Source organism: Melanerpes formicivorus, unplaced genomic scaffold (assembly GCF_026170545.1).
Source record: "Melanerpes formicivorus ecotype bairdi unplaced genomic scaffold, bMelFor1.0.p_v2 SCAF_85, whole genome shotgun sequence".
Classification (NCBI taxonomy): Eukaryota; Metazoa; Chordata; class Aves; order Piciformes; family Picidae; genus Melanerpes; species Melanerpes formicivorus.
This window is the reverse complement of record NW_027142437.1, coordinates 2,482,970-2,510,542: the sequence shown is the minus strand read 5'-3', so window position 1 is coordinate 2,510,542 and position 27,573 is coordinate 2,482,970. Positions and strand designations below refer to the sequence as shown.

Sequence of the window (27,573 nt, the reverse complement as noted above, 5' to 3'; positions counted from 1 at the left end):
AACCTCAGGAGGTTCAACAAGACCAAGGGCAAGGTCCTGCAGCTGGGGCAGGGCAATCCCAGGCACTGATACAGGCTGGGCAGGGACTGGCTGGAGAGCAGCCCTGGAGAAAAGGACCTGGGGGTGCTGGGGGAGGAGAAGCTCAACAGGAGCCAGCAGTGAGCACTTGCAGCCCAGAGAGCCAAGCAGAGCCTGGGCTGCAGCAAGAGAAGTGTGGCCAGCAGGGCCAGGGAGGGGATTCTGCCCCTCTGCTCCACTCTGCTGAGCCCACAGCTGCAGCTCTGGGGCCAGTTCTGGAGCCTCTGTGCCAGGAAGGATCTGGAGGTGCTGGAAGGTGTCCAGAGCAGGGCCAGGAGGAGGAGCAGAGGGCTGGAGCTGCTCTGCTGTGAGGACAGACTGAGGGAGTTGGGGTTGTGCAGGCTGGAGAGGAGAAGACTCCCAGGAGACCTCATTGTGGCCTTCCAGGATCTGAAGGGGGCTGCAGGAAAGCTGGGGAGGGACTTGTGAGGGTGTCAGGGAGGGATAGGACTGGGGGGGATGGAGCAGAACTAGAAGTGGGGAGATGGAGATTGGCTGTGAGGAAGAAGTTGTTGCCCAGGAGGGTGGTGAGAGCCTGGCACAGGCTGCCCAGGGAGGTGGTGGAAGCCTCCTGCCTGGAGGTGTTTGCAGCCAGGCTGGAGGTGGCTGTGAGCAACCTGCTGTGGTGTGAGGTGTCCCTGCCCATGGCAGGGGGTTGGGGCTGGCTGAGCCTTGAGCTCCCTTCCAGCCCTACCAGTTCTGTGATTCTATGATTCAGGTCCCCCCTGCAATCCTCAGCCCTAAGTGCAAGCAATCAGCAGCCCCTTCCCACCTGCTCCTTGCTCTCCAGAGGGTTGGTTGGGGTGAGAGCAAATGAGCAATTGAAACTGAGCCTTTTAAACAATTCCCTTCCTTAAACCTGCCAGATTGTGTCAGTTATTCAGGAACTCAGCCTTGTTTGCATTTGCCTTGCATCTGCCTTTCTCCAGCATTTGCCTGGCTCAGCTTTGCCACAGCTTTCCCAGGAGTGTCCTCAGTGTCCCTCCCCCCAGCCCCCCAAGTGTCATTCCCCCGAGAGTTCCTGGAACTGAGTTGCTCATCCTTGCTGGCCTCCATCAGTAAACACTCATTGATAGGATGTCCAAACATTCCAAGGGGCTTCTTCATGTTCTGCATGAGGCAGAGGAAGGCCTTTTGACCTTCCAAGGCGCTCTGGAATAAGGAAGTCTGCCTCTGTCACGCATTGTGGCCCAGGTGAAGCCACATGCTAACCAGGCTTGGGGGCTAAGGGCAATTTTATGAGCTAGAGCTGCTTCTCAGCACTACTCTCAAGTTCAGGGGTGGTCATGACTCATATTTTGCAATTCTCTGCCTGTAGGATGGACACAGCCTAGAGCTTGGATCCATCCAGCAGAGCCCTCAGCACAGGAAGGACCTGGAGCTGATGGAGAGGCTCCAGAGGTGGGCTGGGAAAATGCTCATGGGGTTGGAGCAGCTCTGCTGTGAGGACAGGCTGAGGGAGCTGGGGGTGTTCAGCCTGGAGAAGAGAAGGCTCCAGGGAAAGGGGAGGGGAGGCTCCAGCTGGGGAGGGACTTTTGAGGGTGTCAGGGAGTGATGGGACTGGGGGGATGAAGCATAACTAGAAGCATAACTCAGATTGGCTGTGAAGAAGAAGTTGTTCCCCATGAGGGTGGTGAGAGCCTGGCACAGGCTGCCCAGGGAGGTGGTGGAAGCCTCCTGCCTGGAGGTGTTTGCAGCCAGGCTGGAGGTGGCTGTGAGCAACCTGCTGTGGTGTGAGGTGTCCCTGCCCATGGCAGGGGGGTTGGGACTGGCTGATCCCTGAGGTCCCTTCCAACCCTAATAATTCTGATTCTATGATTCTGATTCTTATGATTCTGTGATTCTATGATTCTGTGATTCTGATTCTATGATCCTATGATTCTGATTCTGTGATTCTATGATTCTATGATTCTATGATTCTGGTTCTATGATTCTATGATTCTGTGATTCTATAATTCTGATTCTGTGATTCTATGATTCTATGATTCTATGATTCTGATTCTGTGATTCTGTGATTCTGTGATTCTGATTCTATGATTCTGTGATTCTGGTTCTGTGATTCCATGATTCTGATTCTATGATTCTGATTCTGTGATTCTGTTATTCTATGATTCTGATTCTGTGATTCTGTGATTCTGTGATTCTGATTCTATGATTCTCTGATTCTATGATTCTGATTCTGTGATTCTATGATTCTGTGATTCTGGTTCTGTGATTCCATGATTCTGATTCTATGATTCTGATTCTGTGATTCTATTATTCTATGATTCTGATTCTGTGATTCTGTGATTCTGTGATTCTGATTCTATGATTCTCTGATTCTATGATTCTGATTCTGTGATTCTATGATTCTGTGATTCTGACTCTATAATTCTATGATTCTGGTTCTATGATTCTATGATTCTGATTCTATGATTCTCTGATTCTATGATTCTGATTCTGTGATTCTATGATCCTATGATTCCCTGATTCTATTCCCATTCTAGCCCATTCCAAATGACTGAGTCAACCCCCCAAGTGGAAGGCCCAGCCAGCAGTCTCCCAGTGCCCTTCAATAAGACACCCACCAGGCAGCCTCTCACTTTTTCAGTAGTTTTATTGAAAAATGCCTCTTTCCTTTCTGAAATAAATAATATAAGGCAGTGAAATTCACAATTTGCAGTTTAAAATATAAAAGCAGCAATTCTATATCCATAGTCTTGCAAAACAATTTCCAACTGCTTTTGGGTGGGGTTGTTTTCTGATAACTAAAAGAAACCAAGGCAAAAAAAAAAGACAAAAACAAACCCAAAACCAAATCCAAACCCAAAACCAAACCAAAACCAAACCAAAACCAAGAAACCAACCAAACAAAAAAAAAAATAACCCCAATAATAATAATAATAATAATAATAATAATAATAACAATAAAATAAATTCCATACTAAATATACAACATAAACATGCAATTTCCACCTCTGCAGGACTGACTGCAATTTGGCATAAATGTTGCTGTGTCTTCTACACCCCAGGAGATTTCAGGCCTTTCTCATGCTTGTGTCCAGTTGATACAAGGGTTGGCAGCTACTGTGGTGCCTAAAAGGAGATGTCTAAGAGCAGGACGTGCCCTGCAAAGTGGCAGTGACTAAGAAGAGGAGAAGATGGCAACGATGGTGGAAGGAGAGAGAGGTTTGGGGGTTCTTGCTTTTTGGGGTCGTGTGGTGTGTTGTGGCTTGGGGTTTTGTTTTTTAAGCTAGGTGATGCAGCTCTGTGGTCTGACCAAACTGCAAACATGCAGCTGAAGAGCAGAGCAGAGCTAAAAGCAGAGAGGGTCCTTGGAAGCTTTGCAGCAGCTCTGTGGTTATTTTGTTGTTGTTGCTGCTTGGTTTATTTTTTGAATTCTTTTTGTTTCTTTGTTTATTTGTTTGTTTAGTTGGTTATTTATTCATTTATTCATTCCTTTATTTGTGGTTTATTTGGGTTTTTAACATCATTTCAAGGAAAAGGCAGCACCGGGGCTAACTGAATGCCCCTCCTGATCCTGCTAGAAGCAAAAAAGTATTTTACAAGCAATTCTGGAGCGAGGTTGAAGCCTCTCTCAGGCACACACATTGCTATCCTCACAAAAGCAAGGCACACAGCAGGGGTGCATCCTGCTGCTGAGGATGGAACAGAATAGAATTAACCAGGTTGGGAAAGACCTTTGAGATGATCCAGTCCAACCTATCACCCAACACCATCCAGTCAACTAAACCGCGGCACCAAGTGCCCCATCCAGGCTCTTCTCAAACACTTAGAAGACCACAAGGTCCTGTTAGCAAAAGGAAAGGGTGCACCCTCCCTGTGTGTACCTGCAAATGCCAGCATAGCAAACCAACCGAACCCACCAACCAACCAACCAACCAACCAACCAGCATCAACCCAAGACAAGGCAGAGACCTCTTAGGGGTTTGGCTTTGCTTTCCTCGCCAGTGATCTTTTCCAGCGCATGTGCTCAGGGTATTCTGGCGACTGCATTTCGCCTCCATAGTCCTCATACTCGTCCTCTCTCCTTTCTGACTCCATAGGTACTACAAAGGGTTCACCTTCAGGCTGATAGGGTCCACTTTCAGGCACGTATGGCTCTGGTTGAAAATAGTTTGGTCCGATTGAACACAACAAGTTAACGGCACAGCTGTGACTCCGCAAGCACCACGCGAGTTAGTTTCGCCCTACAGCAACCTCTTAGCCCAACCTGACTCCCACAGGATAAAAAGGCTGAAGGTAATGGTTCACTGGGAGGGTGATTTGCAGCTTTTGTTCTTGAACACTCGTTGGGTGGTTTTGGGGGGAGGGGAGGGGGAGCAGACAAAAAGGTTTGAAATGAAAACTTCTTTCAAAGGATTTTGTCTTTCTAAGGCAAAAAAGAAAATAAACCAAAAGTAATCAAAGGTTGAAAATTGAAATTGGTTTTCGAAGGCTTTGGATTTGTGATACAGAAAGCCAAAATGATTAAAGATTTAATATGGAATTTTTGTTTAAGGCTTTGGAGGAAAAAAAAAGGGGGAAAAGGAATGAGGAAAAAAGAAAGAAAAAAAGAAAAAGGGAAATAAGGGGGAAAGAGAAAAAATAAAAAAAGGAAAAGGGATAAAAGAAAAGGGAAAAGGGAAAAAAGAGGCAAAGATAAATAAGGAAATAAGAAAAAAAGGAATAAGGAAAAAAGAAAGAAAAAAAGAAAAAAGAAAAAAGGGGGGAAGAAAAAAATTTAAAAGAAAGAAGAAAAGAGGATAAAAGAAAAAGGGAAAAAAAGAGGAACAGTTAAATAAGGAAATGAGAAAAAATAAATAAGGAAATAAGAGGAGAAAAAAGGAATAAGGAAAAAATAGAAAGAAAAAAGGGGAAATAAGGGGGGAAAGAAAAAATTATAAACAAGGAAAAAGGATAAAAGAAAAAGGGGGAAAGAGAGGAAAAAATAAATAAGGAAATAAGAAAAAAAGGAAAAAAGGAATAAGGAAAAAAGAAAGAAAAAAGGGGAAAATAAGGGGGAAAAAGAAAAAATTATAAACAAGGAAAAAGGATAAAAGAAAAAGGGGGAAAGAGAGGAAAAAATAAATGAGGAAATAAGAAAAAATAAATAAAGAAATAAGAAAAAAGGAAAAAAAGGAATAAGGAAAAAAGAAAGAAAAAAGAAAAAGGGAAATAAGGGGGAAAAAAGAAAAAAGAAAGAAAAAGAAGAAAAAGAGGAAAAAATAAATAAGGAAATAAAAAAGGGAAAAGGAAAAATAAAATAGGAAAAAAGGGGGAGAGAAAAAGGGGGAAGAGAAAAAAAAAGAGGGGGAAATAAAATGGAAGAATAGAAAAAGAGAAAAGGAGAAAAGGACAAAGGGGAAAAAAATAGAAAAAGGAAAACAAGGGGGAAAAAAAAAGAGGAAAAAAAAGTTAAAAGTGGGAAAAAGGAAAAATGAAGGAGAAAGCAAAAGAAAAGCAAATAAAACTGTGATTGTGCAGCTACTTCAGTACATCCAAGCACTCAACTGAATAAGCAGAAGACAGGGAGGAGGGAAAACGGCCGTGGAGGTGTGGCACAGCCTGATCATCTCTGCCAGTGGGAAAGCGAAGTGTAGCCAACACAAGTGTCACCAGCAGGCAGCAGCCAGGACAGGGCAAGGTCTCCTGCTGTGCCTCCTAACCCACCGAGTTACAGCTGGTGCTTCAGGACACCAACCAAACTGCAGCTGAACAGAAGGAACATGAGTGTTTATATATACACACACACACATATATATATAAACCTTTGGTACTCAGATCTGCAGCCACAGAGTCCAACAAGATTAGATCGTAGAGAATAGAAGCAAGGCAGCAGCCCATGGCCTGCTTCAGCCACGGCCACGACAAGCAAGGAGGGGCAGGCAGGGCTGCTCAGTTCTCAGAGCTGTTATTCTGGCACGCAGCAAGCAGCAGCAGGCTTTTAATGCAAGAGCATCAAGGTAGAGCTGTTAAGAGGTTGGGGTTTTCTTTAGTGGGTAGGGTCCCACCCGACTCATTTACAACCACAATTAGTTTGCTATTTACAGAAGTAGCTTTCTGCTTTACCAGGTTAAACCTGTCCCCTCCTCACGGCATTACCTTGGCTGATAGGGGTTTTATACAGCCCTGCTTCAGCACCCAGGCTGCTGCTGGGATGGGTCTGTGGGGCTTGGGGTTTTGTGGGGGTTTTCTGTTGGTCCTGCCCTGGGGGCACAACAACCCCAAGCAAGGCTCCAGGCTTGGGGCAGTGTGGCTGGAAAGCTGCTGGCAGAAAGGGACCTGGGGGTGCTGCTGAGCAAGCAGCTGAAGAGGAGGCAGCAGTGTGCCCAGGGGGCCAAGAGAGCCAAAGGCCTCCTGGCTGGGCTCAGCAATGCTGTGTCCAGCAGCAGCAGGGAGGGGATTGTCCCCTGGCACTCAGCTCTGGGCAGCCCACACCTGGAGCCTTGTGTCCAGTGTTGGGCAGCTGAGTGCCAGAGAGCTGTGGAGGTGCTGGAGCCAGGGCAGAGGAGGGCAAGGAAGCTGGGAAGGGCCTGGAGAAGCAATGTGCTGGAGAGAGGCTGAAGGAGCTGGGGATGGTTAGTGGGCAAGAGAGAAGGCTGAGGGGAGAGCTCCTGGCTGCCTGCAGCTCCCTGCAAGGAGGTTGTGCAGAGGCTGCTGCTGCTCTCTGCTCCCAGGGCATTAGTGAGAGAAGAAGAGGGCAAAGCCTCAAGCTGCCCCTGGGGAGGTTGAGAGTGGAGCTTAGGCACAAGAGTGCTCAGGGCTTGGGATGTGCTGGGCAGGGGGGTGGTGGAGTGCCCAGGGCTGGCTGTGTTTGAAGGTGGTTTGGCTGTGGGGGCTTGAGGCTGTGATTTCAGGGTGAACTTTGTAGAGTAGGGTTAACAGTTGGGTTTGGTGACCCTGAGGCATCCTGAGGGTCTTATCCAACCTGCATGTTTCTGTGATTTCTGTGCCTGTCTGGCTTGCTCTCCAAATGCAACCAGGCTTTAGCCAGTGGCCATCACTGCCTCTCTTCCCTCATTCAGGAGCTGTGTTAGTAAGAGAAGAAATCTCCCGGTTCTATGAGGTCAACACGGTTCAAAGGAAATAAAACAAACACCCAAACAAACAAAAAAAAACCAACCCCAACAAGCCCCAACCAAACAGAACAGAACAGAACCAAACCAAACCAAAAACCCCAGTCAAGCAGATCCGTGGTGAAACAAAGGCCTCCGTTAGGGGACCGGCTGTCTAACAAGCACGTGCGCAAAGACATCTCAGAAACAGGAGGTTTGGGGTTTGTTTCAGGGGGGGTTTCAGACTGTAAGCAGCAACTGGCGACTTAGAAAAGGTGTTAGCCGAAACCTGAAACAGGTCAAAGATGAGGTTAGTCTTTTTAAAAACTAAAATAAAAGGAAAATAAATGAATAAATAAGAACCAAACCCCCCAAACAAAGTCCCTCCGATGTGCACCGCCATCGCTGTACACCCACAGAAACACAGGGCAGGGAAGTTCCAGGCATAGATCTATATATGTAGGCACAGGGGCCCTTGGCATCTTGGTTGGGGTTTGGTTTGGGGTTTGTTTTGGGCTTTTTTTTTCCTCTCTTCATTTAAGTCAGGAGTTTGTGCATGATCGTAGAATCAATAAGGTTGGAAAAGACCTCAGAGATCATTGAGGACAACCTCTCACCCAACACCATCTAACCAACTAAACCGTGGCACCAGGTGCCTCATCCAGGCTCTTCTTAAACACCTCCCTATGAGGAGAGGCTGAGGGAGCTGGGGTTGCTTACCCTGGAGAAGAGGAGGCTCAGGGGAGACCTTATTGCTCGCTACAACTACCTTAAGGGAGGTTGTAGACAGGCAGAGGTTGGTCTCTTCTCCCAGGCAACCAGCACCAGAACAAGAGGACACAGTCTCAGGCTGTGCCAAGGGAAGTTTAGGCTGGAGGTGAGGAGAAAGTTCTTCCCAGCAAGAGAGATTGGCCCTTGGGGTGTGCTGCCCAGGGAGGTGGTGGAGTCACCAACCCTGGAGGTGTTCAGAAAGGCTTGGATGTGACACTTGGAGCCATGGTTTAGTTGTCAGGAGGTGTTAGGTGTTAGGTCATAGGTTGGACTTGATGATCTCTGAGGTCTTTTCCAGCCTGGTTCATTCTGTGATTCTATGATTCTGATCTAGTTGAGGATGTCCCTGCTGACTGCAGAGGGGGTTGGACTGGATGACCTTTGGAGGTCCCTTCCAACCCAGCCCATTCTGTGACTCTGACCCAGCAGCCCTGAGCCTGCCAGTGTGTACATATATAGATATAGACCCATCTTGACTTTTCATTCTTCTCATGACTACATGCACAATACACTAACAGCAAACCATATCCAACAGCAGTCTCACATACACTGGGGCTGATATGTTGCAATGCATACATATTAATTGGTTAACAAGACTGTGGTCCTGCAGGATCCTCGTGTTAAGACATGGATTAGAATCTTTCCAGCCAGCGGTTGGTGGCCTCTATGACCCTTTGTTTTTAATCCCAGAAGCTGCCTGCTGGTTTGAGCTACAGCACAGAGTGGGAGGCTGATAGAGCCCAGGGCTAATCAGATGCCCTGGTGCTTAACTCAGCAGAAATGACAGGACAGAGGTGGGGTTGGTTTGATTGGGCTTTTTGAGTTGTCTGCAGTGCATCACCAAATGGATTTCCCTTGGGGAAAACAGGTTTCTTTTTTCCCCTCAGGCCTCAATTTTGTGTCACCAGTCCTGCCACTGCTCAGAAAGAGACACACAGAAATTGCCAACCACAGCACAGAATCCTCTTTTATTTTGTCAAGAGAGGCATGGAGAGTTCAACCTTGTTCTGAAGGGGGTTGGAAGGGGTGGGGATGGAGGGGGGGGGGGGTGGAAAAAAGAAGAAGAAATTGGTCACTCCAATCCTATCAGCAACATTGTCCACTACTACCCTGCTATGTTTATCAAGAAAAAAATAAAATAAAGATAAAAAATAAGACTAAAATAAGACTAAAACATTTGGTTCCTACAACCTCTTCCAAACCAACCACAAATCTCCTCCAGTCCATCTAGATCAAAGCCCACAGGAGTGCTCCTAGCCCTGCACGCTGCAGTGAGGCAGCCCTGCTCAGCCGAACCCTCTCCTCCCACCTCAGGATGTCCAGGCTAGCAGGGCTGCCTCATCTGAAGCAGCTGCACCATGAACAGTCACACCTGGGAGGGCTATTTCAGGCAAGCCGGGGGGGGTCATCACCTACCTGGGAATCCTTGGCCGTTGTAAGGGATGCTGGCACACTGGGATGAGTCACAATAGCCTGGGGGCCCCGGGGGCCCTCGGATACCGGCGTTGCCAGGACGGCCTGGGGGCCCTGGTGGTCCTCGAGATCCCGTGGAGCCTGGTGGACCAGTTCTAGATTCTCCTTGTGGCCCTGGTTGGAGAGTGGAAAGGTTGGGAAGCTGTTACAAGAGCTGGCAGCTAAGTGTCTGGGCTGTGCCCGTGGGGAGAGAAGGTTTGTGCTTTGCGGTGGTCAGCAGAGAGGCAAACAAACAAAACAACAAAACCAAAGGAAAACTGAAACTGTGGCTCATCAGCAGTTCCTTCCCTGTGTGTGGCTTTGTCCAAGGATTTATTCACAGAAACTGATGTGAGCCAAGTGAGGAACATCAAGGAACTCTCTGCTTTGCTTCCCCACTGTGTGAGACAGCGAAGATCTCGAGGGGGACTGCTAGATTAGACAAGCACACTGGATTTCAATTAAAAGCCAGGACTGCATTAATTCTGCTAGCCTGCAACCCCAGGGTAGATGAGGTAATGTTTGGGTTGGAACCAGGCTTCATTATGGTTAGCAGGAAAGTGAAAGCTTCGAGTAACTGGGGCTACAATTTGCTGCAAGCATTTTATAGGTCCCGCAGCGAGAAGCGATGCTCAGCCCTCGGAAACTACAAGCAGAAACAAATGATGCAGCTGGCTCCTGCCAAGGGAACACAACTGCTGCATGCTGGAGAGACCAAAACCAAAGCCCAAGCCATGAGTCTGTCACCTGGGTAGCTCTGCACATGGGACTGCTTTGTAGACAATTTGTAGTTAGAATTGTCAGGGTTAGAAGGGAGCTCAAGGCTCAGCCAGTCCCAACCCCCTGCCATGGGCAGGGACACCTCACACCACAGCAGGTTGCTCACAGCAACATCCAGCCTGGCTGCAAACACCTCCAGGCAGGAGGCTTCCACCACCTCCCTGGGCAGCCTGTGCCAGGCTCTCACCACCCTCATGGGCAACAACTTCTTCCTCACATCCAATCTGAATCTTCCCATTTCTAGTTCTGCTCCATCGCCCCCACTCCTATCACTCCCTGATACCCTAAAGAGTCCCTCCCCAGTCTTCTTGTAGTCCCCTTCAGACCCTGGAAGGCCACAAGAAGGCCAACATGTGTCAAAAACTTCTTCATTCACCATGTGCAGTCTGGTTCCCTATGGAGAAATGCTGTGGGTTGCTTTTTTTCCTTCCCCCCCCCCCACCCCAACTTCTCTGTAATTTGATAAAAGAAGGAATATTTACCAGGTGGTCCTGGCAAACCTCGTGGTCCTTGAGATCCAGTCCCTCTTTCTCCCTTCTCTCCAGGCATTCCTACAGAAGAAACAAATGTTTTTGAATTACAAATATGAGCCATAAAGAAGAGAGAAAAAAAACACCACCCCAACGAAAGGAAGGAAACCACATGAAATGAAGCTTTCCCTGCTCTCTCATTGATATTAAGATTCAGTCCCCATTACTCAACACACACCAGGGCTGGCCAGCCCTTATTTTGTGCAGATGTCCAAATGTGCATTTGGAGAAACAATTTGGATATCAATGCAGCAAACTATAAATAAAGTAGGATGCAGAGGCAGTTTGGTGTGAATAAAAAAACGTTCCCAAGCCTAGAAGAGTCTCTGAGGCGCTTCAGAGGCCACAGAAGCTCATCAGTTTAAATGACAAACAGGGAGGCATTGCCCAGCTTGCACATTCCTGCTTCAAGGAGGCTTCACACTTTCTCAGATACAGTTTGGAGAGGATCTAAGTTTAAGAGAGGGCAGGATTCAGAAATTCATCTCTCTTTGATTTCTTCTTTTGTTCTCCTAGGCTATTTTAAAGATTATCACAGAATGGTTCAGGGTTGGAAGGGGCCTCAAGGATCAGCCAGTTCCACCCCCTCTGCCATGGGCAGGGACACCCCACACTAGACACTTGCCAATCTTCACCTCAAACCTCAGTGTTCCTGATTCAACAGTAGCTTAACCCTGTTCTATGTGGATTCTACAGTATATTAAGCCTGTTCTGTGTCCACAAGCTCTGTTCATAGAATCATGGAATTGTCAAGGTTGGAAGGGACATCAAGGCTCAGCCAGTTCCAACCCCCCTGCCATGGGCAGGGACACCTCACACCACAGCAGGTTGCTCACAGCCACCTCCAGCCTGGCTGCAAACACCTCCAGGCAGGAGGCTTCCACCACCTCCCTGGGCAACCTGTGCCAGGCTCTCACCACCCTCATGAGGAACAACTTCTTCCTAACATCCAATCTAAATCTCCTTCCTCTAGCTTGGATCCATTCCCCTCAGTCCTGTCACTAGCTCACACCCTCCCCAGCCCTCAGTGGATGAGAAGCTCAACAGGAGCCACCGGTGTGCACTTGCAGCCCAGAAAGCAGCCTCATATTAGATGCTAGAAAAGACTGCAGCAGATGCTGGAGAAAAAAAAGCACACTGAGTTGAGCAGCTGGAGTAAGCAAAAGCCACAGCTGTAGAGTCCAGGCACTCCATGTCTTTGCAGAGATCCAGGGTGGCCACAGAACTGGGTTTGCTCTTAGGCTCCTGCCCTGTTCAGAGTTGCTTCCTGTCCTCAGAGCACTGTAAAGAGCCAAGGATAAAGACCTAATTCTTTCAAGCCCTGCTTTTCATTCTTGGTAATGACTCATCCCCCTCTCTTCATCACAGTTGTGTTCTGAGGAGGGTTGTGTTACTCCAAACAGCCTTTCAAGATGGAGCTGGTTGGTGCCAGAGAAGTTCTGGGAGCGTTCACTGTCCTGGGATCTCCTGTGGCAGCCTGAGGCAGCAGCCAAGTTGTTATACCACCTTGTGTTCCGTGAAACATGAGCAAGGGAGAGACATTGGCAAGCACTGATGGAAGCTACCTTCTCCTCCAGAACAGTGCCTGACTGTCCTTCAGGCAATCCAACTGATCCCACAGGCTACTGCTAGCTGTGGGCTTCCTACATGGCAAAGGCATCAGACTCTGGCAGCCTCCGCGCTGTGTCCACTGCGAACCACACAACTGCCTTGGAGTTCACTCACCTCTCTCACCGGGTGGTCCTTGCACCCCAGGAGGTCCTGGGAATCCTGGTCTTCCTCCAGGTCCAGGCTCTCCTCTTGTCCCAGCAGCTCCTGGGGGCCCAGGTGGTCCTGGTGGGCCTGGCTGGTTACGGTTTGAGTAGTAGTCGTTGGGGATCTGGTTCAGCATTTGGTTGAAGCGACTCATTTGACCTTGACAGGGACAGAAACAGGGCTCAAGGAACCACGTGAAACGAGGGAAAGGCTCTGAGCAGGGGGGAGGGAATAACAAACTCTCTCTCCTCTTGAAATCCCACCCTTTTTTTCCCTTCAGTATGTCAGTGGCAAACCAGTACAGGTGAATGAGGCAGACTTAAGGTTAGAAGGCTGATTAGAAGGCTGATCAAAAGTGGAGGAGGGAGGGAAGAAAGGTAAGGGGGGGCTCTGGAAGCCAATAATATAAACAGAAATTAGCTTTAAAGCAACAAAGGTCACAAAATAAGCCCTTGTTTACAATGCTCTTGCTCTCAGAGTTCTAATTAGAAGCTTTTCTTACTCTGAAGAACAGAAAGGACTTGCAGTATCACACTCCTCTGCACTTGCAGAGCTCTGCAGCTACCACAGGCACAGTTCAAATTGTCCATGTGCAGGGCCCACAAGGAAGTTTTCTTAGGCTGCACAGGCTGCACCTATATATCTTCTGAACACAGGCAAATAATAGCTTCCAAAGAAAGGTGTCTGAAGAGAAGCCACAGCACTGGGAAGCTATGCAGAGAGGAGCTCTTCATGGGGACCACATCTGACCCTACCTGACTGGTGTAATGTGCCAGTCCTAGCTTAACTCTGATGAGGAGAGGAGCTGACTATGAACAAAACCAGGCATGGATGTTCAAAAAAGAGATGATAAAAGACCTCACCTAGCACATCCTCACTCATAAGCCTAGTGGATTCCTGAGTGGACTTTTCTTTCTGCTGTGCTGGCTGGCACAGGCTCCACATAGCAGCCACCACAGACATTGTCAAGCACAGGCCATGGAATCAGAACTGTCAGGGTTGGAAGGGACCTCAAGGATCAGTCAGTTTCAGTCAGTTCCAACCCCCCTGCCATGGGCAGGGACCCCTCACACCAGATCAGGTTGCCCAGAGCCACAAGCATCCTCCTTTCCTGTACACAGGCATCCTTAAGGATCCCAGAGGTGCATCAGTTTACCTCAGTCATCACTTCCTCTTGTTGTACAAACACTATGAAGGTCAACCTCTGGGCACATTTGGCCTCCTTGGCAGCTCTGCTGCCTGCAACAGCACTGCCTCGAGGGACAGAGAGAAAGCCTCTGTGTAAAGAGCACTTCCATGGGCTGCAGGGCCACAAATTGAAGTCACCTTTAAGCCCTCTGCTGTGTGGCAGCAGAGAACCTGAATTCAACTTGGAGTCCCTCCCCAGATAAATATCCTTTTGTGACTTGCATGCACAGCTGATTCTCTGCACAGGATCCACTCAAGAGTCATCTCTCGTTTCCTGCTGGCAGGCTTCCTGCAGTGAGCATCCTTTTTTTCCCCCCCAGTTCCCTCCTCCAGGAGATAAGAGGTCTCATGGGAAAATATGTGCTGATTTCATGGCAAAGATGAAGTCATTTTGGAGCAGGCTGACCAAAGGAAAGTCCTTTTCCTCTTGCAGAGCATTAGGCTTGCCTGTGGCCATGGATCATGCCACGACCAAGCTAGCCACCTGCATCTGGCAAAAATGGAGCATCCCATTTGCTTTTCCCCCACCAAATCATTAGCATTGGTCACTCAAGCTCTCCCTGGGCTCTGTGACCAGTACCCCTCACCTGCCATGGTTTGAGGCAGGTGCCTTTTGAAAAGCAAAACACAGAGTTCAGTCCTCCAGGAGGACCAGAAAGGTCCAGGGGATGGACTGGAAAGTTGGTTATCCCAGCCCATAAATCCTGCATCTCTATAGCAATTTGGCTGCAAAGCTTTGTCTGTCTCTTTCTTCCCTTTCTCCTCCCTGGAGGCAGTGAGCTACCTGATCTGGTGTGGGGGGAGGATGGTTCCAGTTTTATCTGTGGCCTTGTGGGACAAACTAATTTCTACTGTGCAATCTTGGCCTGTTTAGGTCTAGTGCCAGGAACAAGGGAGAGGCAGTTTCAGGCCTGGCCAGCTTGAATACAGCCTGAATCCAGCTTGAATCCTGCCTGACTCCAGCCTGAATCCAGCCTAGCAACAGGGGGAGGGGGAAGAAAGAGCCCTGGGGAGTGTGTTAAATACCAGGTGGGGAGAAAAGAGTAGAATAGAATCACAGAATCAGGGTTGGAAGGGACCACAAGGATCATCTAGTTCCAACCCCCCTTCCCTGGGCAGGGAGAGCAGCTGGGGTTAGTGGTTTAATCTGGGGAAGGTTTTGGGGGCTTTTCATGCATCCTGTATCTGTATGAGGTGCTCAGGATCCCTGTGTGCTGTGCTTTGCTGTGTGCTTTTGAACACCATCTCTGCATTTCTCTCCAGTGCAATGAGAGCCTCTTTATCTCACTTCCTTTGGGAGTAGAATCATTTCTGTCTGCTCTTCAAACCAAGACACCCTAAATACAAACCACTGCTGGGTTCCTTTTTTTTCTTGATTTAGCAAAGCAGTGAATCACTACCAGGAGAAGCAAAGCAGCACTACTGTGAGAAGCAAAGCAGCACTGCTTACCATTTATCAGCTGTTCACAGACTTGTCTCGCCACTGCTCGCATCATGTTCTGAGAGGCAATGTCACCCTAAAGAACCCAACCCAAGCCAGAGGTCTCATTAGCAAGAGTCTGTGCTTTCAAAGACACACTGTTCAATTAACAGCTAGGAGGGAAATAAAGGACTTTGAAGCAGACTTACCCTGTCACCTTTCTCTCCCTTCATTCCAGGTACACCCTGAAATAAACACAGAAGAAATGAAACAGCTGCAGGGTTAGCTTGTTCCATCCAGTCTTGTTCCATCCAATCCTGTCCCACCCAATCTATGCACTTGAGATGTGCAGCTCTAAAAAAGCCATTTTGGCTCTGGAGGAGATGATCTCCAAGGTCCCTCCCAACCTAAGCCATTCTGTGATCCCTTCACGAAGACAGACCTGGTGCTCCTTGGATTTCACTTATACAGAGATGCTAAAGAAGGTGCCAGAAAAGATTGGGCAAGCAATGATCTCCTGTGTGTGACCAAACACAATGACAGACTAAGAAGAAAAATATCTGAAGGGAAAATTCAAACCTGAGCCAAAAAGAGCATTTGATGTGTTCTGACACCTGGGAGCATCCTGGCAACAGGAAAGTGAATTCCCAGCACCACACTTCTCTATGTGGCCAAAGGCCTCTTATCAGTTATATATCACTGGTTCATGTTATGTCTTAAGATCACTCATCATTAAAGGAGGTCAGCTAGGAGGACCTCACCTGGAGTACTGCAGCCAGGTCTGGAGCCCTCAATATAGGAAGGACCTGGACATCACCTCCCTGGAGGTGTTCAAGAGGGGACTGGATGTGGCACTTGGTGCCAGGGTCTAGTCATGAGGTCTTGGGTGACAGGTTGGACTTGATGATCTCTGAGGTCTTTTCCAACCTTATTGATTCTGTGATGGAGAGGCTCTAGAGGAGGCCATGAGAATGCTCAGGGGTTTGGAGCAGCTCTGCTCCCAGGACAGGCTGAGGGAGCTGGGGGTGTTGAGCCTGGAGAAGAGAAGGCTCCAGGCAGGACTCAGAGCAGCCTGCCAGGAGCTGAAGGGGCTGCAAGAAGGCTGCAGAGAGACTGTTGGCAAAGGCCTGCAGGGCCAGCAGCAGGGCCAAGGGCTGCAGAGCAGAGCAGAGCAGCTTGAGCTTGGATTCTAGAAACAGGTTCTTTACAATGAAGGTAGTGGAACACTGCACCAGGTTGCCCAGGGAGGTGGTTGAGGTCTCATCCCTGGAGGCAGAGATGTTCAAGGTGAGGCTGGAGTGGGCTCTGGGCACCCAGATCTAGTTGAGGATGTCCCTGCTGATTGCAGGGTGGTTGGAGTGGATGAGCTTTAGAGGTCCCTTCCAGCCCAGCCCATTCAGTGATTCTATGAATAACACATCTAGCAAGGACAGGTGGAACACATCCAAATGTGGCTGGAGAGTCTCCAGAGAAGGAGACTCCACAACCTCTCTGGGCAGCCTGCTCCAGGGCCCTGGGAGCCTCACAGGGAAGAAGTTCCTCCTCATGTTGAGCTGGAACCTCCTGGGCTGCAGTTTCCATCCACTGCTCCTTGTCCTATCCCAGGGTGCAGCTGAGCAGAGCCTGTCCCCTGCCTCCTGCCCCCCAGCCCTCAGCTCTTGATAGCCATTGATCAGATCCCTCTCAGCCTTCTCCTCTGCAGACTGCACAGCCCCAGGGCTCTCAGCCTCTCCTCCCCAGGCAGTGCTGCAGTCCCTTCAGCATCCTTAGAGCCCTCCTGGACTCACTCCAGCAGATCCCTGTCCCTCCTGAACTGGGGAGCCCAGAACTGGAGGCAATATTCCAGATGAGGTCTCATCAGGGCAGAGTAGAGGGGGAGGAGAACCTCCCTGGCTCTGCTGGACACATTTCTGAGATCAGAGAAGGATTTTCATACCTTGCTTTGGTCTGTTTGCCATGATTTTGGCCACAGTAATAACTGCAGATGCCCATTTGAAATCAGTGGAAAAGCAGCTTCATGCTCATTAGTTTTAGCCACTAGGTCACCCTTTGAAATATCTAAAAGTCTGTGAAGTGTTTCAAAAATGTTCTTTTCACTTTGCCATCAAAAGACAACATAAGAATCAAAGAAGTCAAGTCTGCCTTTGCTGCATGACATTCTGAGGAAGCCACCATGGATAGCCCTTCCAGTGCTCCTGAACACTCCCTCTGATCAGGGCCATATGGATCATAGCATCACAGAACTGTCAGGGTTGGAAGGGACCTCAAGGCTCAGCCAGTTCCAACCCCCTGCCATGGACAGGGACACTTCACACCACAGCAGGTTGCTCACAGCAACATCCAGCCTGGCTGCAAACACCTCCAGGCAGGAGGCTTCCACCACCTCCCTGGGCAGCCTGTGCCAGGCTCTCACCACCCTCATGGGCAACAACTTCTTCCTCACAGCCAATCTGAATCTTCTTCCTAATAAGAACTTCTTCCTAACAAATTGGATGCCAAATTCCAGGGCAGTACAAACAGAACAGGATGGGAGGAGGAAGTTCTTCACCATGAGAGTGGAGAAGTCCTGGAATGGGCTGTCCAGGGAGGTGGTCGAGGCCCCGTCCCTGGAGGTGTTTAAGCCCAGGCTGGCTGAGGCTCTGGCCAGGCTGATCTAGTGTGGGGTGTTCCTGCCCAGGGCAGGGGGGTTGGAACTAGATGATCCTTGTGGTCCCTTCCAACCCTGACTGGTACTATGATACTATGAACTTTGGCTAACAAGCTGATGGTTCCTGAAGCTGCCAGTCTGCGCTTTCCAGGTGACTTCAGTGGATGGAGAGTTAGGCCACAGCTGAGTTCCTTTAAAAAGCTACTGCAAAGCCAGGGTGGGTGCAGAGAGCACAGATTTGTTTAGCAGAAAGAGGCTAGCACGACTTGAAATAGATTTTCACTTGCAGCCCAGGTTACTATTCAAATGCAAGGCATATTTCACAGGCTCGCAGGATGGAAAGGGGTTGGAAAGCACCTCTGGAGACCTTCCAGTCCAACCCCCCCTGCCAGAGCAGGAACTTTCAAAGATGAAAGAGCAGTTTTGGTCAACTGCTTCTCTGCAGGGCTGTCCACATAGTCCCACCACACATCCTGAGTATTAGTGCTCTTTCCATTGTGGTGTTTCTTTAAGGAGCCTGTTTGTCACCATCCACAAAGCTAAGTGTGGGCTGCAGCTGCTTGCCACAGCATTCCTACAGTCCCCACAATTAATCTCAACAAAACAACAAATCATTCCACTGAGGTCATGGCAGATCACAGTACCACAGTGCATTAGAGGTTGGAAGGGACCTCCAGGGATCATCCAGTCCAACTCTCCCACCAGAGCAGGAGCACCCAGGGCAGTCTGCACAAAAAGAGAGAGTGGCCATTGGGATGTGCTGCCCAGGGAGGTGGTGGAGTTACCATCACTGGAAGTGTTTAGGAAGAGCCTGGATGAGGCACTTGGTGCCATGGTTTAGTTGATCAGATGGCATTGGGTGATAGGTTGGACTGGATGATCTCAAAGGTCTTTTCCAACCTGGGTAATTCTCGTTAATTCTTCTCTCTTCTCTTCTCTCCTCCTCTCCTCTCCTCTCCTCTCCTCTCCTCTCCTCTCCTCTCCTCTCCTCTCCTCTCCTCTCCTCTCCTCTCCTCTCCTCTCCTCTCCTCTCCTCTCCTCTCCTCTCCTCTCCTCTCCTCTCCTCTCCTCTCCTCTCCTCTCCTCTCCTCTCCTCTCCTCTCCTCTCCTCTCCTCTCCTCTCCTCTCCCTCTCCTCTCCTCTCCTCTCCTCTCCTCTCCTCTCCTCTCCTCTCCTCTCCTCTCCTCTCCTCTCCTCTCCTCTCCTCTCCTCTCCTCTCCTCTCCTCTCCTCTCCTCTCCTCTCCTCTCCTCTCCTCTCCTCTCCTCTCCTCTCCTCTCCTCTCCTCTCCTCTCCTCTCCTCTCCTCTCCTCTCCTCTCCTCTCCTCTCCTCTCCTCTCCTCTCCTCTCCTCTCCTCTCCTCTCCTCTCCTCTCCTCTCCTCTCCTCTCCTCTCCTCTCCTCCTCTCCTCTCCTCTCCTCTCCTCTCCTCTCCTCTCCTCTCCTCTCCTCTCCTCTCCTCTCCTCTCCTCTCCTCTCCTCTCCTCTCCTCTCCTCTCCTCTCCTCTCCTCTCCTCTCCTCTCCTCTCCTCTCCTCTCCTCTCCTCTCTTCTCTTCTCTTCTCTTCTCTCTTTCACACTATCCGTCCCCAGCTTCTTCAGCCTCTCTCCAGCACATTGCTTCTCCAGGCCCTTCCCAGCTTCCTTGCCCTCCTCTGCCCTGGCTCCAGCACCTCCACAGCTCTCTGCCACTCAGCTGCCCAGAGCTGGACACAAGGCTCCAGGTGTGGGCTGCCCAGAGCTGAGTGCCAGGGGACAATCCCCTCCCTGCTGCTGCTGGACACAGCATTGCTGAGCCCAGCCAGGAGGCCTTTGGCTCTCTTGGCCCCCTGGGCACACTGATGGCTCCTCTTCAGCTGCTTGCCCATCAGCACCCCCAGGTCCTTTTCAGCCAGCAGCTTTCCAGCCACACTGCCCCAAGCCTGCAGCCTTGCTTGGGGTTGCTGTGCCCCCAGGGCAGGACCAACAGAAAAACCCCACAAAAAACCCAAGCCCAAGCCCAACAGACCCATCCCAGCAGCTGCCTGGGTGCTGAAGCAGGGCTGTATAAAACTCCTAACCAGCCAAGGAAATGCTCTGAGGACTTACCCAGAGCTGGGGACAATTATAAGCCCTCCACAGTCAATTTCTGCCACTTATTGAAACCAAATGAGCCTCATTCTTTGGTTTGTGATCGTGCAGAGGTCCTCTGCTTTGGCCCCATGAGTGGGAATCAGCTCTTCCAAACTGACTTGGAAATCTGAAGACTAAGAGGCCAACTGGCTGGGTTAACCCCAAAGTTCAGGTTCCACCTGGATGCTTTAGCAATAGGAGCTCCAAAGGGGGAGAAAAAATAAAAATGAATTACACCTGCAATTCCTGAGTTGCTGTTTGCATCTTCCTCCCACTTGGTTTCGTGCTTCTTATTGCTTTTGTTCTTCTTAAATTTCACTTCATTCTCTCTTAGTAGGCCCCAAAAATAAATCAGTGCAATTTAGCCAACTGCTTGCCAGCACTTTGAGAAGCAGCAGCTGCTGCTGACACTCTGTTTGGTTGCTATCCTGCACTGAGGGAGTCACTTGGGGTCAGGGAGAGGCAAAGTTGTTTCATGCTGCATGGGGGATTATTTATTATATTTTCTTTACTGAGCTGTGGGATTAGAGCCTGGGGCTGCAGCAAAGGTCTACAGCTCAAGGAGGACAAAACAAAGGAAGTTTTGCTATTTTTACTCTGAAAGATAATGCACTCAATTGTTTTCCCCAAAAGAATGCTTGCTCTCCACAAGAACCATCAGTGCCTTCCTCCCAGAACAGCATCTTGTTGAGCCTTCATCTAGGAGACCTCATTGTGGCCTTCCAGGATCTGAAGGGGGCTCCAAGAAACCTGGGGAGGGACTTCTGAGGGTGTTAGGGAGGGATAGGACTGGGGGGGATGGAGCAGAACTAGAAGTGGGGAGATTGAGATTGGCTGTAAGGAAGAAGTTGTTCCCCGTGAGGGTGGTGAGAGCCTGGCACAGGCTGCCCAGGGAGGTGGTGGAAGCCTCCTGCCTGGAGGTGTTTGCAGCCAGGCTGGAGGTGGCTATGAGCAACCTGCTGTGGTGTGAGGTGTCCCTGCCCATGGCAGGGGGGTTGGAACTGGCTGAGCCTTGAGCTCCCTTCCAACGCTGACAGCTCTGTGATTCTTGGACACTACCTGTATGCCTTTTCTATCTGTATGATGGCAGAGGCTTTGCAGCAGTTCCAAAACTCACTGCGTTTTCAGACCTCATTTAGACCTCAAAGAATGAGGTTTTGTCTGACTCAGCTCAGCCCTGACAGCTCTGTGGTTCTAGAATGTTCACGTGCTGCTTCCACAGGAGCTGCCAGCCTTGCTTTGCTCTGAAACTGTAGCCTGATTTCCTCTTGTGCATCTTAATTCCATCTCCATCTTTGCTGCTAAACTGGGTCAGCTACCTACTGTCACAGGTGAAGGAAAACCAGGATACACCTTGTAGCTTGGAGCTCATTTCTGAAACAAACCTTGTACCTTGTGCCCCAGCTGTGCCTAGCAAGCATCTGACAAGGAGCAATGACTTCTTGTTACAGGTGACTGACTACTTGTTACAGAATCCAAAGGAGAACAAGGAGGATGCTTAGGGGACTTGAGCATCTCCCCTGGGAAGAGAGACTGAGAGCCCTGGGGCTGTTTAGCCTGGAGAGGAGAAGGCTGAGAGGGATCTGCTCAATGTCTCTCAAGAGCTGAGGGCTGGGGTCAAGGGGAGGGGGCCAAGCTCTTGTGGGTGCTGCACAGCAAGAAGCCAAGGAGCACTGGAGACAAACTCGAGCAGAGAAGGTTTCAGCTGCCCAGGAGGAGAAACTTCTTTGGGGTGAGGGAGGCCTGGAGCAGGCTGCCCAGAGAGGTTGTGGAGTCTCCTTCTCTGGAGCCTTTCCAGCCCCCCCGGCTGCATTGCTGTGTGGCCTGCCCTGGGTGATGCTGCTTTTGGCAGGGGGGTTGAACTGGATGATCTCTGGAGCTCCCTTCCAGGTTCTAATGTTCTGTGGTTCTGGTTCTGTGCTGCCTCCATTCCCAACTCACAGTTTCTCAGTAGTGCTATAAAGGAATCAATTACAATTTCTCCTGAAAATGTTGGGTGGGAGCTCCTCCTGTTCAAGGCCATCCCTGTTCAGGATGCACTTCAAAGGTTTGAAACAGAAGACACAGAACCAAGCCCCAACTCATTTTGAAACTACATTGTAGAAAGTACAACATTTAACAGAATACAGAATGAAGCAGGTTGGAAAAGAGCTCAGAGGTCATCCAGTCCATCCTATCACCCAACACCATCTGATCAACTAAACCATGGCACCAAGGGCCTCTTCCTAAACACCTCCAGGGATGGGGACTCCACCACCTCCCTGGGCAGCACATCCCAATGGCCAATCTCTCTTGCTGGGAAGAATTTATTCCTCACCTCCAGCCTGAACCTTCCCTGGCACAGCTTGAGACTGTGTCCTCTTGTTCTGGTGCTGGCTGCCTGGGAGAAGAGACCAACTCCCACCTGGCTACAACCTCCCTTCAGGGAGTTGCAGAGAGCAAGAAGGTCTCCCCTGAGCCTCCTCTTCTCCAGGCTAAGCAACCCCAGCTCCCTCAGCCTCTCCTCACAGGACTGTGCTCCAGACCCCTCCCCAGCTTTGTTGCCCTTCTCTGGACACCTTCCAGCACCTCAACATCTTTCCTAAACTGAGGAGCCCAGAACTGGACACAGGACTCCAGGTGTGGCCTAACCAGTGCTGAGCACAGGGCAGAATGACCTCCCTGCTCCTGCTGCCACACTGCTCCTGATGCAGGCCAGGATGCCATTGGCCTTCTTGGCCCCCTGGGCACACTGCAATACAGAAGAAGTTCTCTGATATCATCAAAGATTCTCCACCTTCAGTGGAGCAGAACCTTTTCAGTACACAAAGCCACCAAGAGAAAGACTTTCCAGCCACTTTGCTGACCTAGCTCTTCATGCCTCTGCAGTAGGAATATGTGTCTTGGCACAGGAGAGACTAGGATCTTTTTAGTGGAAACCAGAGACCACAGTTTCCAGCCTCAACCATTAAACTCAGCAAAACAGCACTCTGCAGAAATAAAATGGTTTGAAAACAAATAAATGACTAAAATAAAGGGAGGCTTGTGGTCTTAGGTCAGCTCCACTGTGTTAACCACTGTCAGGAGTACAAGAGGAGGATTTGAAGCAGGAAGTCTCCTATTCATCAGCAGGCTGCAATTGTCAATGGGATACTGAGAGTGTCTGATTATCTTACTGGTGTCCCACGGTCTCCTGGCTTCCCTGGTTTGCCACTTGGGCCAGCAACTCCTGGAACTCCTGGGGCACCCTGCAGCAGGAGACAGAAAAAGTGAGCAGTGGCAATCCACAACAACCACAAGACATAAGAAGTGTGTTACTGTGTTGAGTGCAAAACACACTGAAAGTGGCTCCTGGCAGCTTGGGGGTTTCTTTCTCTTGGCTACACATGAGGCTTTTCCTCCTGAGCACAACAGTTGGTTTCTTCATGGAAAGGCATCCCTTGGTGTAACACCACCATTTCACAGGCATTTCTGAAGCTAAAGGTGCAGATAGTGTCTGTATGGTTCTGCTGTCCCTCTTAAGGACAGGTTCCTAGGGAATAGAAGAAGGAATCTAAAGATGCAGCTAGTGTCTGTATGTTTCTGCTGTCCCTCTTGATGACAGGTTCCTAAGGAGCAGAAGACACTTTGCCCTTCTAACTTCACCTAGCAGCTCTGTGATCCACATGGAAGACAACAAGCAGGCCATGAGAGTCACTCTAGTAGTACTGGATGAGTATGAACAAATCAAAGATCAGTGTTGGGTTCTGTGATTAATGTCACAATGGAGCACAAGGACAACCCCCCACGGGAGAGCAGAGGCAACCCTGCCAGTACCCTGCCCCAGCAGCTCCTGGCTGTATCAGTGCACATGGTGTGAATGTGTGCTCTGAGACTACTGGGACTGCCTCTTCCACCTCACTACTCTTTGGCTCTGGTAACAAGGAGCTGCACCAACTTCACTATCTGTATGTAACACCACCATCTCACAGGCATTTCTGAAGCTACAGGTGCAGCTAGTGTCTGTATGGTTTTGCTATCCCTCTTAAGGACAGGTTGCTAGGGAATAGAAGACAGACTCTGAAGATGCAGCTAGTGTCTGTATGTTTCTGCTGTCCCTCTTGATGACAGGTTCCTAAGGAGCAGAAGACACTTTGCCCCTCTAACTTCACCTAGCAGCTCTGTGTTCCACATGGAAGGCAACAAGCAGGCCATGAGAATCACTCTAGTGGTACTGGATGAGTATGAACAAATCAAAGATCAGTGTTGGGTTCTGTGATTAATGTCACAATGGAGCACAAGGACAACCACCCATGGGAGAGCAGAGGCAACCCTGCCAGTACCCTGCCCCAGCAGCTCCTGGCTGTATCAATGCACATGGTGTGAATGTGTGCTCTGGCTGCAGGTGCCACTGGGACTGCATCTTCCACCTCACTGCTTTTTGACTCTGGTAACCTGGAGCTGCACCAACTTGACTCTCTTGGCCTGCCTGGTCCAGCATAATGTGTTTTTCTCCCACAGTCAGCACCTTTTCTAACACAAGGAAATAGTTTTTTAAGCACAAACTAATCCTCAAATAGTCCTGTCAAGGAAAATTTGTATTATGGACAGCATTTTTTGTTGTGTTCTGGTTTTTTCCCCACCAGACTGCAAGTAATAAGTTTTTTGCATTGAGTGCACCCTCAGCAGGGTTGCTGATGACACCAAGCTGTGTGGGGCAGCTGGAGGGGAAGGGATCCATCCAGAGGGACCTGGTCAGGCTGCAGAGCTGAGCCCAGGACAACCTCATGAGGTTCAGCAAGACCAAGGGCAAGGTCCTGCAGCGGGGTCAGGGTAATCCCAGGCACTGATACAGGCTGGGCAGGGACTGGCTGGAGAGCAGCCCTGGAGAAAAGGACCTGGGGGTGCTGGGGGAGGAGAAGCTCAAGAGGAGCCAGCAGTGAGCACTTGCAGCCCAGAGAGCCAAGCAGAGCCTGGGCTGCAGCAAGAGAAGTGTGGCCAGCAGGGCCAGGGCAATCCCAAGCACCAATATAGGCTGGGCAGGGACTGGCTTGAGAGCAGCCCTGAAGGTGCCATGGTTTAGTTGGTGTTGGGTGATAGGTTGGACTTGATGATCTCAAAGAGCTTTTCCTATCTGGTTAATTCTATTCTATTCTATTCTATTCTATTCTATTCTATTCTATTCTATTCTATTCTATTCTATTCTATTCTATTCTATTCTATTCTATTCTATTCTATTCTACTCAATTCTATTCCATTCCATATTTGACAGAAAAGTGGAACTGTCACAGAAACTGAAGGAAAAACCCATCCCCATGGCTCTCTCGTGGCTCAGGACTCTCATTTCAGAGTTGGGCTGGTTTTAAGCTAAGCCTTTAACAATTTTGTCCCAGATTTTGAGCAGAAAAGTAACAGAGTGTGAATAAGTCACTATTGGGTGTGAAAAGGAAAAGCAAAGATCATTCTCAGTGATTCCATTGGAGAGAGATCTGCTCTGAGGTTGGCTGTATTAAACCAGAGCATGAAGCAAGCAGAGGAAAGACTGAAGGGAGTCCAAGCTGCTTCTGCCTGACCTTAGCTGCATTGTTTTGGTGAAGCCTAACAACTACTCTTTCTCTGCTCCTTTCTCCCTCTTGGCCAGGGGCTGGGGCAGGGGGGAAGCAGAGGGACAGCTTCCCTGGCCTTCTGGACCAGGGAGGTTCTTGTGTTGTTTGTCAGTTGTACTCTATCTGCAAATGTTGTGAATCCTGGAGGGTTTGTACATGTCCTTTGCATTCCATTGCAGATTGTAGGCTTTGCCTGTGAATAACAGCTTCCATTTGCTTCCAGCTGAGCTGGGCTGGCAAAGCTAATGTCTGGGGGGAAATCTCAGCCCACCACAAGAGCGTATCAGAGACAAACACGCTGCTCACCGCGGGTCCTGGCGGGCCCCTGGGGCCTGTGGGGCCATCTTTTCCTGTGAAGCCCTGGTCAAAAACAAAAGCATGGTTAGAAACTTGCAGCCTGGTTAAAATGGCCTCATAGATCATTATCCCTGCCAGCAATGCAGGCTGGGGGAGGAGGGGACAGAAAGCAGCCCTGAGGAAAAGGACTTGAGGGTGGTGGTGGGGGAGAACACCTATAGGGTGTCAGGGAGGGATAGGACTGGGGGGGGATGGAGCAGAACTAGAAGTGGGGAGATGGAGATTGGCTGTGAGGAAGAAGTTGTTGCCCAGGAGGGTGGTGAGAGCCTGGCACAGGCTGCCCAGGGAGGTAGTGGAAGCCTCCTGCCTGGAGGTGTTTGCAGCCAGGTTGGAGGTGGCTGTGAGCAACCTGCTGTGGTGTGAGGTGTCCCTGCCCATGGCAGGGGCCTGGGGCTGAACCTTGAGGTCCCTTCCAACCCTGACAACTCTGTGATTCTGTGAAGGCATCTCCCAGACATCAAGACAAGGAGTTTCAAAGGGATCCCTTGCAGCAGCATCAGAGTAAGACAGAAGGGCTGGCACCTCTAGCCTGGTGGGGGTTGGTCTTTTCTACCAGGCAACCAGCACCAGAACAAGAGGACACAGTCTCAAACTGTGCCAGGGGAAGTTTAGGCTGGAGGTGAGGAGAAAGTTCTTCACAGATAGAGTTGTTGGCCATTGGGATGTGCTGCTCAGGGAGGTGGTGGAGTCACCAGCCCCCCGGAGGTGTTCAAGAAGGGATTGGATGTGGCACTTGAAGCCATGGTTTAGTTGTCATGAGATGTTGGGTGACAGGTTGGACTTGATGATCTCTGAGGTCTTTTCCAACCTTACTGATTGTATGATTCTCAGCAGAGCCCAGCACAGTGGGCATACTGCTCTATGGGTGCAGACACCTGAGAGCCTAGGCAGGAGAGTGAGTGCTGCAATCTTTACAGACCTTTCCTGGCTACCTTAGGGCTACCTGGGGAGGTTTTCACCCCTAGGTTTATCCACCCTGCAACGTTCACCTCTCCAGGTTGGATGCTGGTGAAAGGACTCCATGTGAGGACTGCATTTGAGGACAGAAACTGATGATAAAGCAAGGGGGGGTCCCACACACATTGATCCCACACACAGTGAGGAGATCTTACCCTTTCTCCTGGAGGTCCCACTGGGCCAGGAGGACCAGGCAAACCTGGGGTTCCCTAGAGGAAAAAGGAAATGATGAAGTGTATCCATGGCAGAGCAAACATCACTGCTATGCTAATCACTCCAGTCTCAGGCTGCCCCTGGGGAGGTTTGGAGTGGAGCTTAGGCACAAGAGTGGTCAGGGACTGGAATGGAGGTGGTGGAGTGCCCAGGGCTGGCTGTGTTTGAAGGTGGTTTGGCTGTGGGGTTTGAGGCTGTGGTTTAGGGGTGCAGAGCAAGGTTGATGGTTGGGCTTGGGTACCCTGAGGCTCTTTTCCAACCTGAATATTTCTGTGATTGTGTGATATAAACCTCAGATGTCACCTCTCAGGTCACTTTCTGGAGGTGTTATGTGGTAGCTTTAAAAACAGAGTGGGATTGGGTGGTGGGGGGGTTGTGCATTGCTATTTTGATCCTCCCCAAGCCCTGTCCTGTGCCTTCATTACACATTGTTGGAGGGTTTTTTGCTGCATTTTAAGTTGGCCTTTTTTTCACCTGGCTGCCTCTTCTCCCAGGTAACATTGCTTTCTTCTTTCAGAAAGCTTGGGATCAGGCTGACAGTTGGGGCTGTTCAGACTGGAGAAGAGAAGGCTCCAGAGAGACCTCACAGCAACCTCCCAGTAGCTGAAAGGGGCCCTCAAGAAAGCCAGGGAGGGATTATTTACAAGAGTTTGTTGTGACAGGACAAGAGGACAAGATTGAAGCTTGAGGAAGGCAGATTTAGGCTGGAGATGAG

General features: G+C 49.7%; 1 protein-coding gene across 1 annotated transcript in view; it reads right to left on the bottom strand.

The window, feature by feature from the left end:
* Positions 1-2,656: 2,656 nt before the first annotated feature.
* Positions 2,657-27,573, bottom strand: part of COL12A1 (collagen type XII alpha 1 chain) — a 152,796-nt gene continuing 127,879 nt past the window's right edge. The window contains 9 exon segments of the mRNA XM_068165187.1: positions 2,657-4,181; positions 9,303-9,473; positions 10,601-10,669; positions 12,374-12,562; positions 15,042-15,108; positions 15,221-15,256; positions 22,923-22,994; positions 25,638-25,691; positions 26,801-26,854. Coding sequence (XP_068021288.1) covers positions 4,000-4,181; positions 9,303-9,473; positions 10,601-10,669; positions 12,374-12,562; positions 15,042-15,108; positions 15,221-15,256; positions 22,923-22,994; positions 25,638-25,691; positions 26,801-26,854 — 894 coding nt within the window. The 3' untranslated portion in view covers positions 2,657-3,999.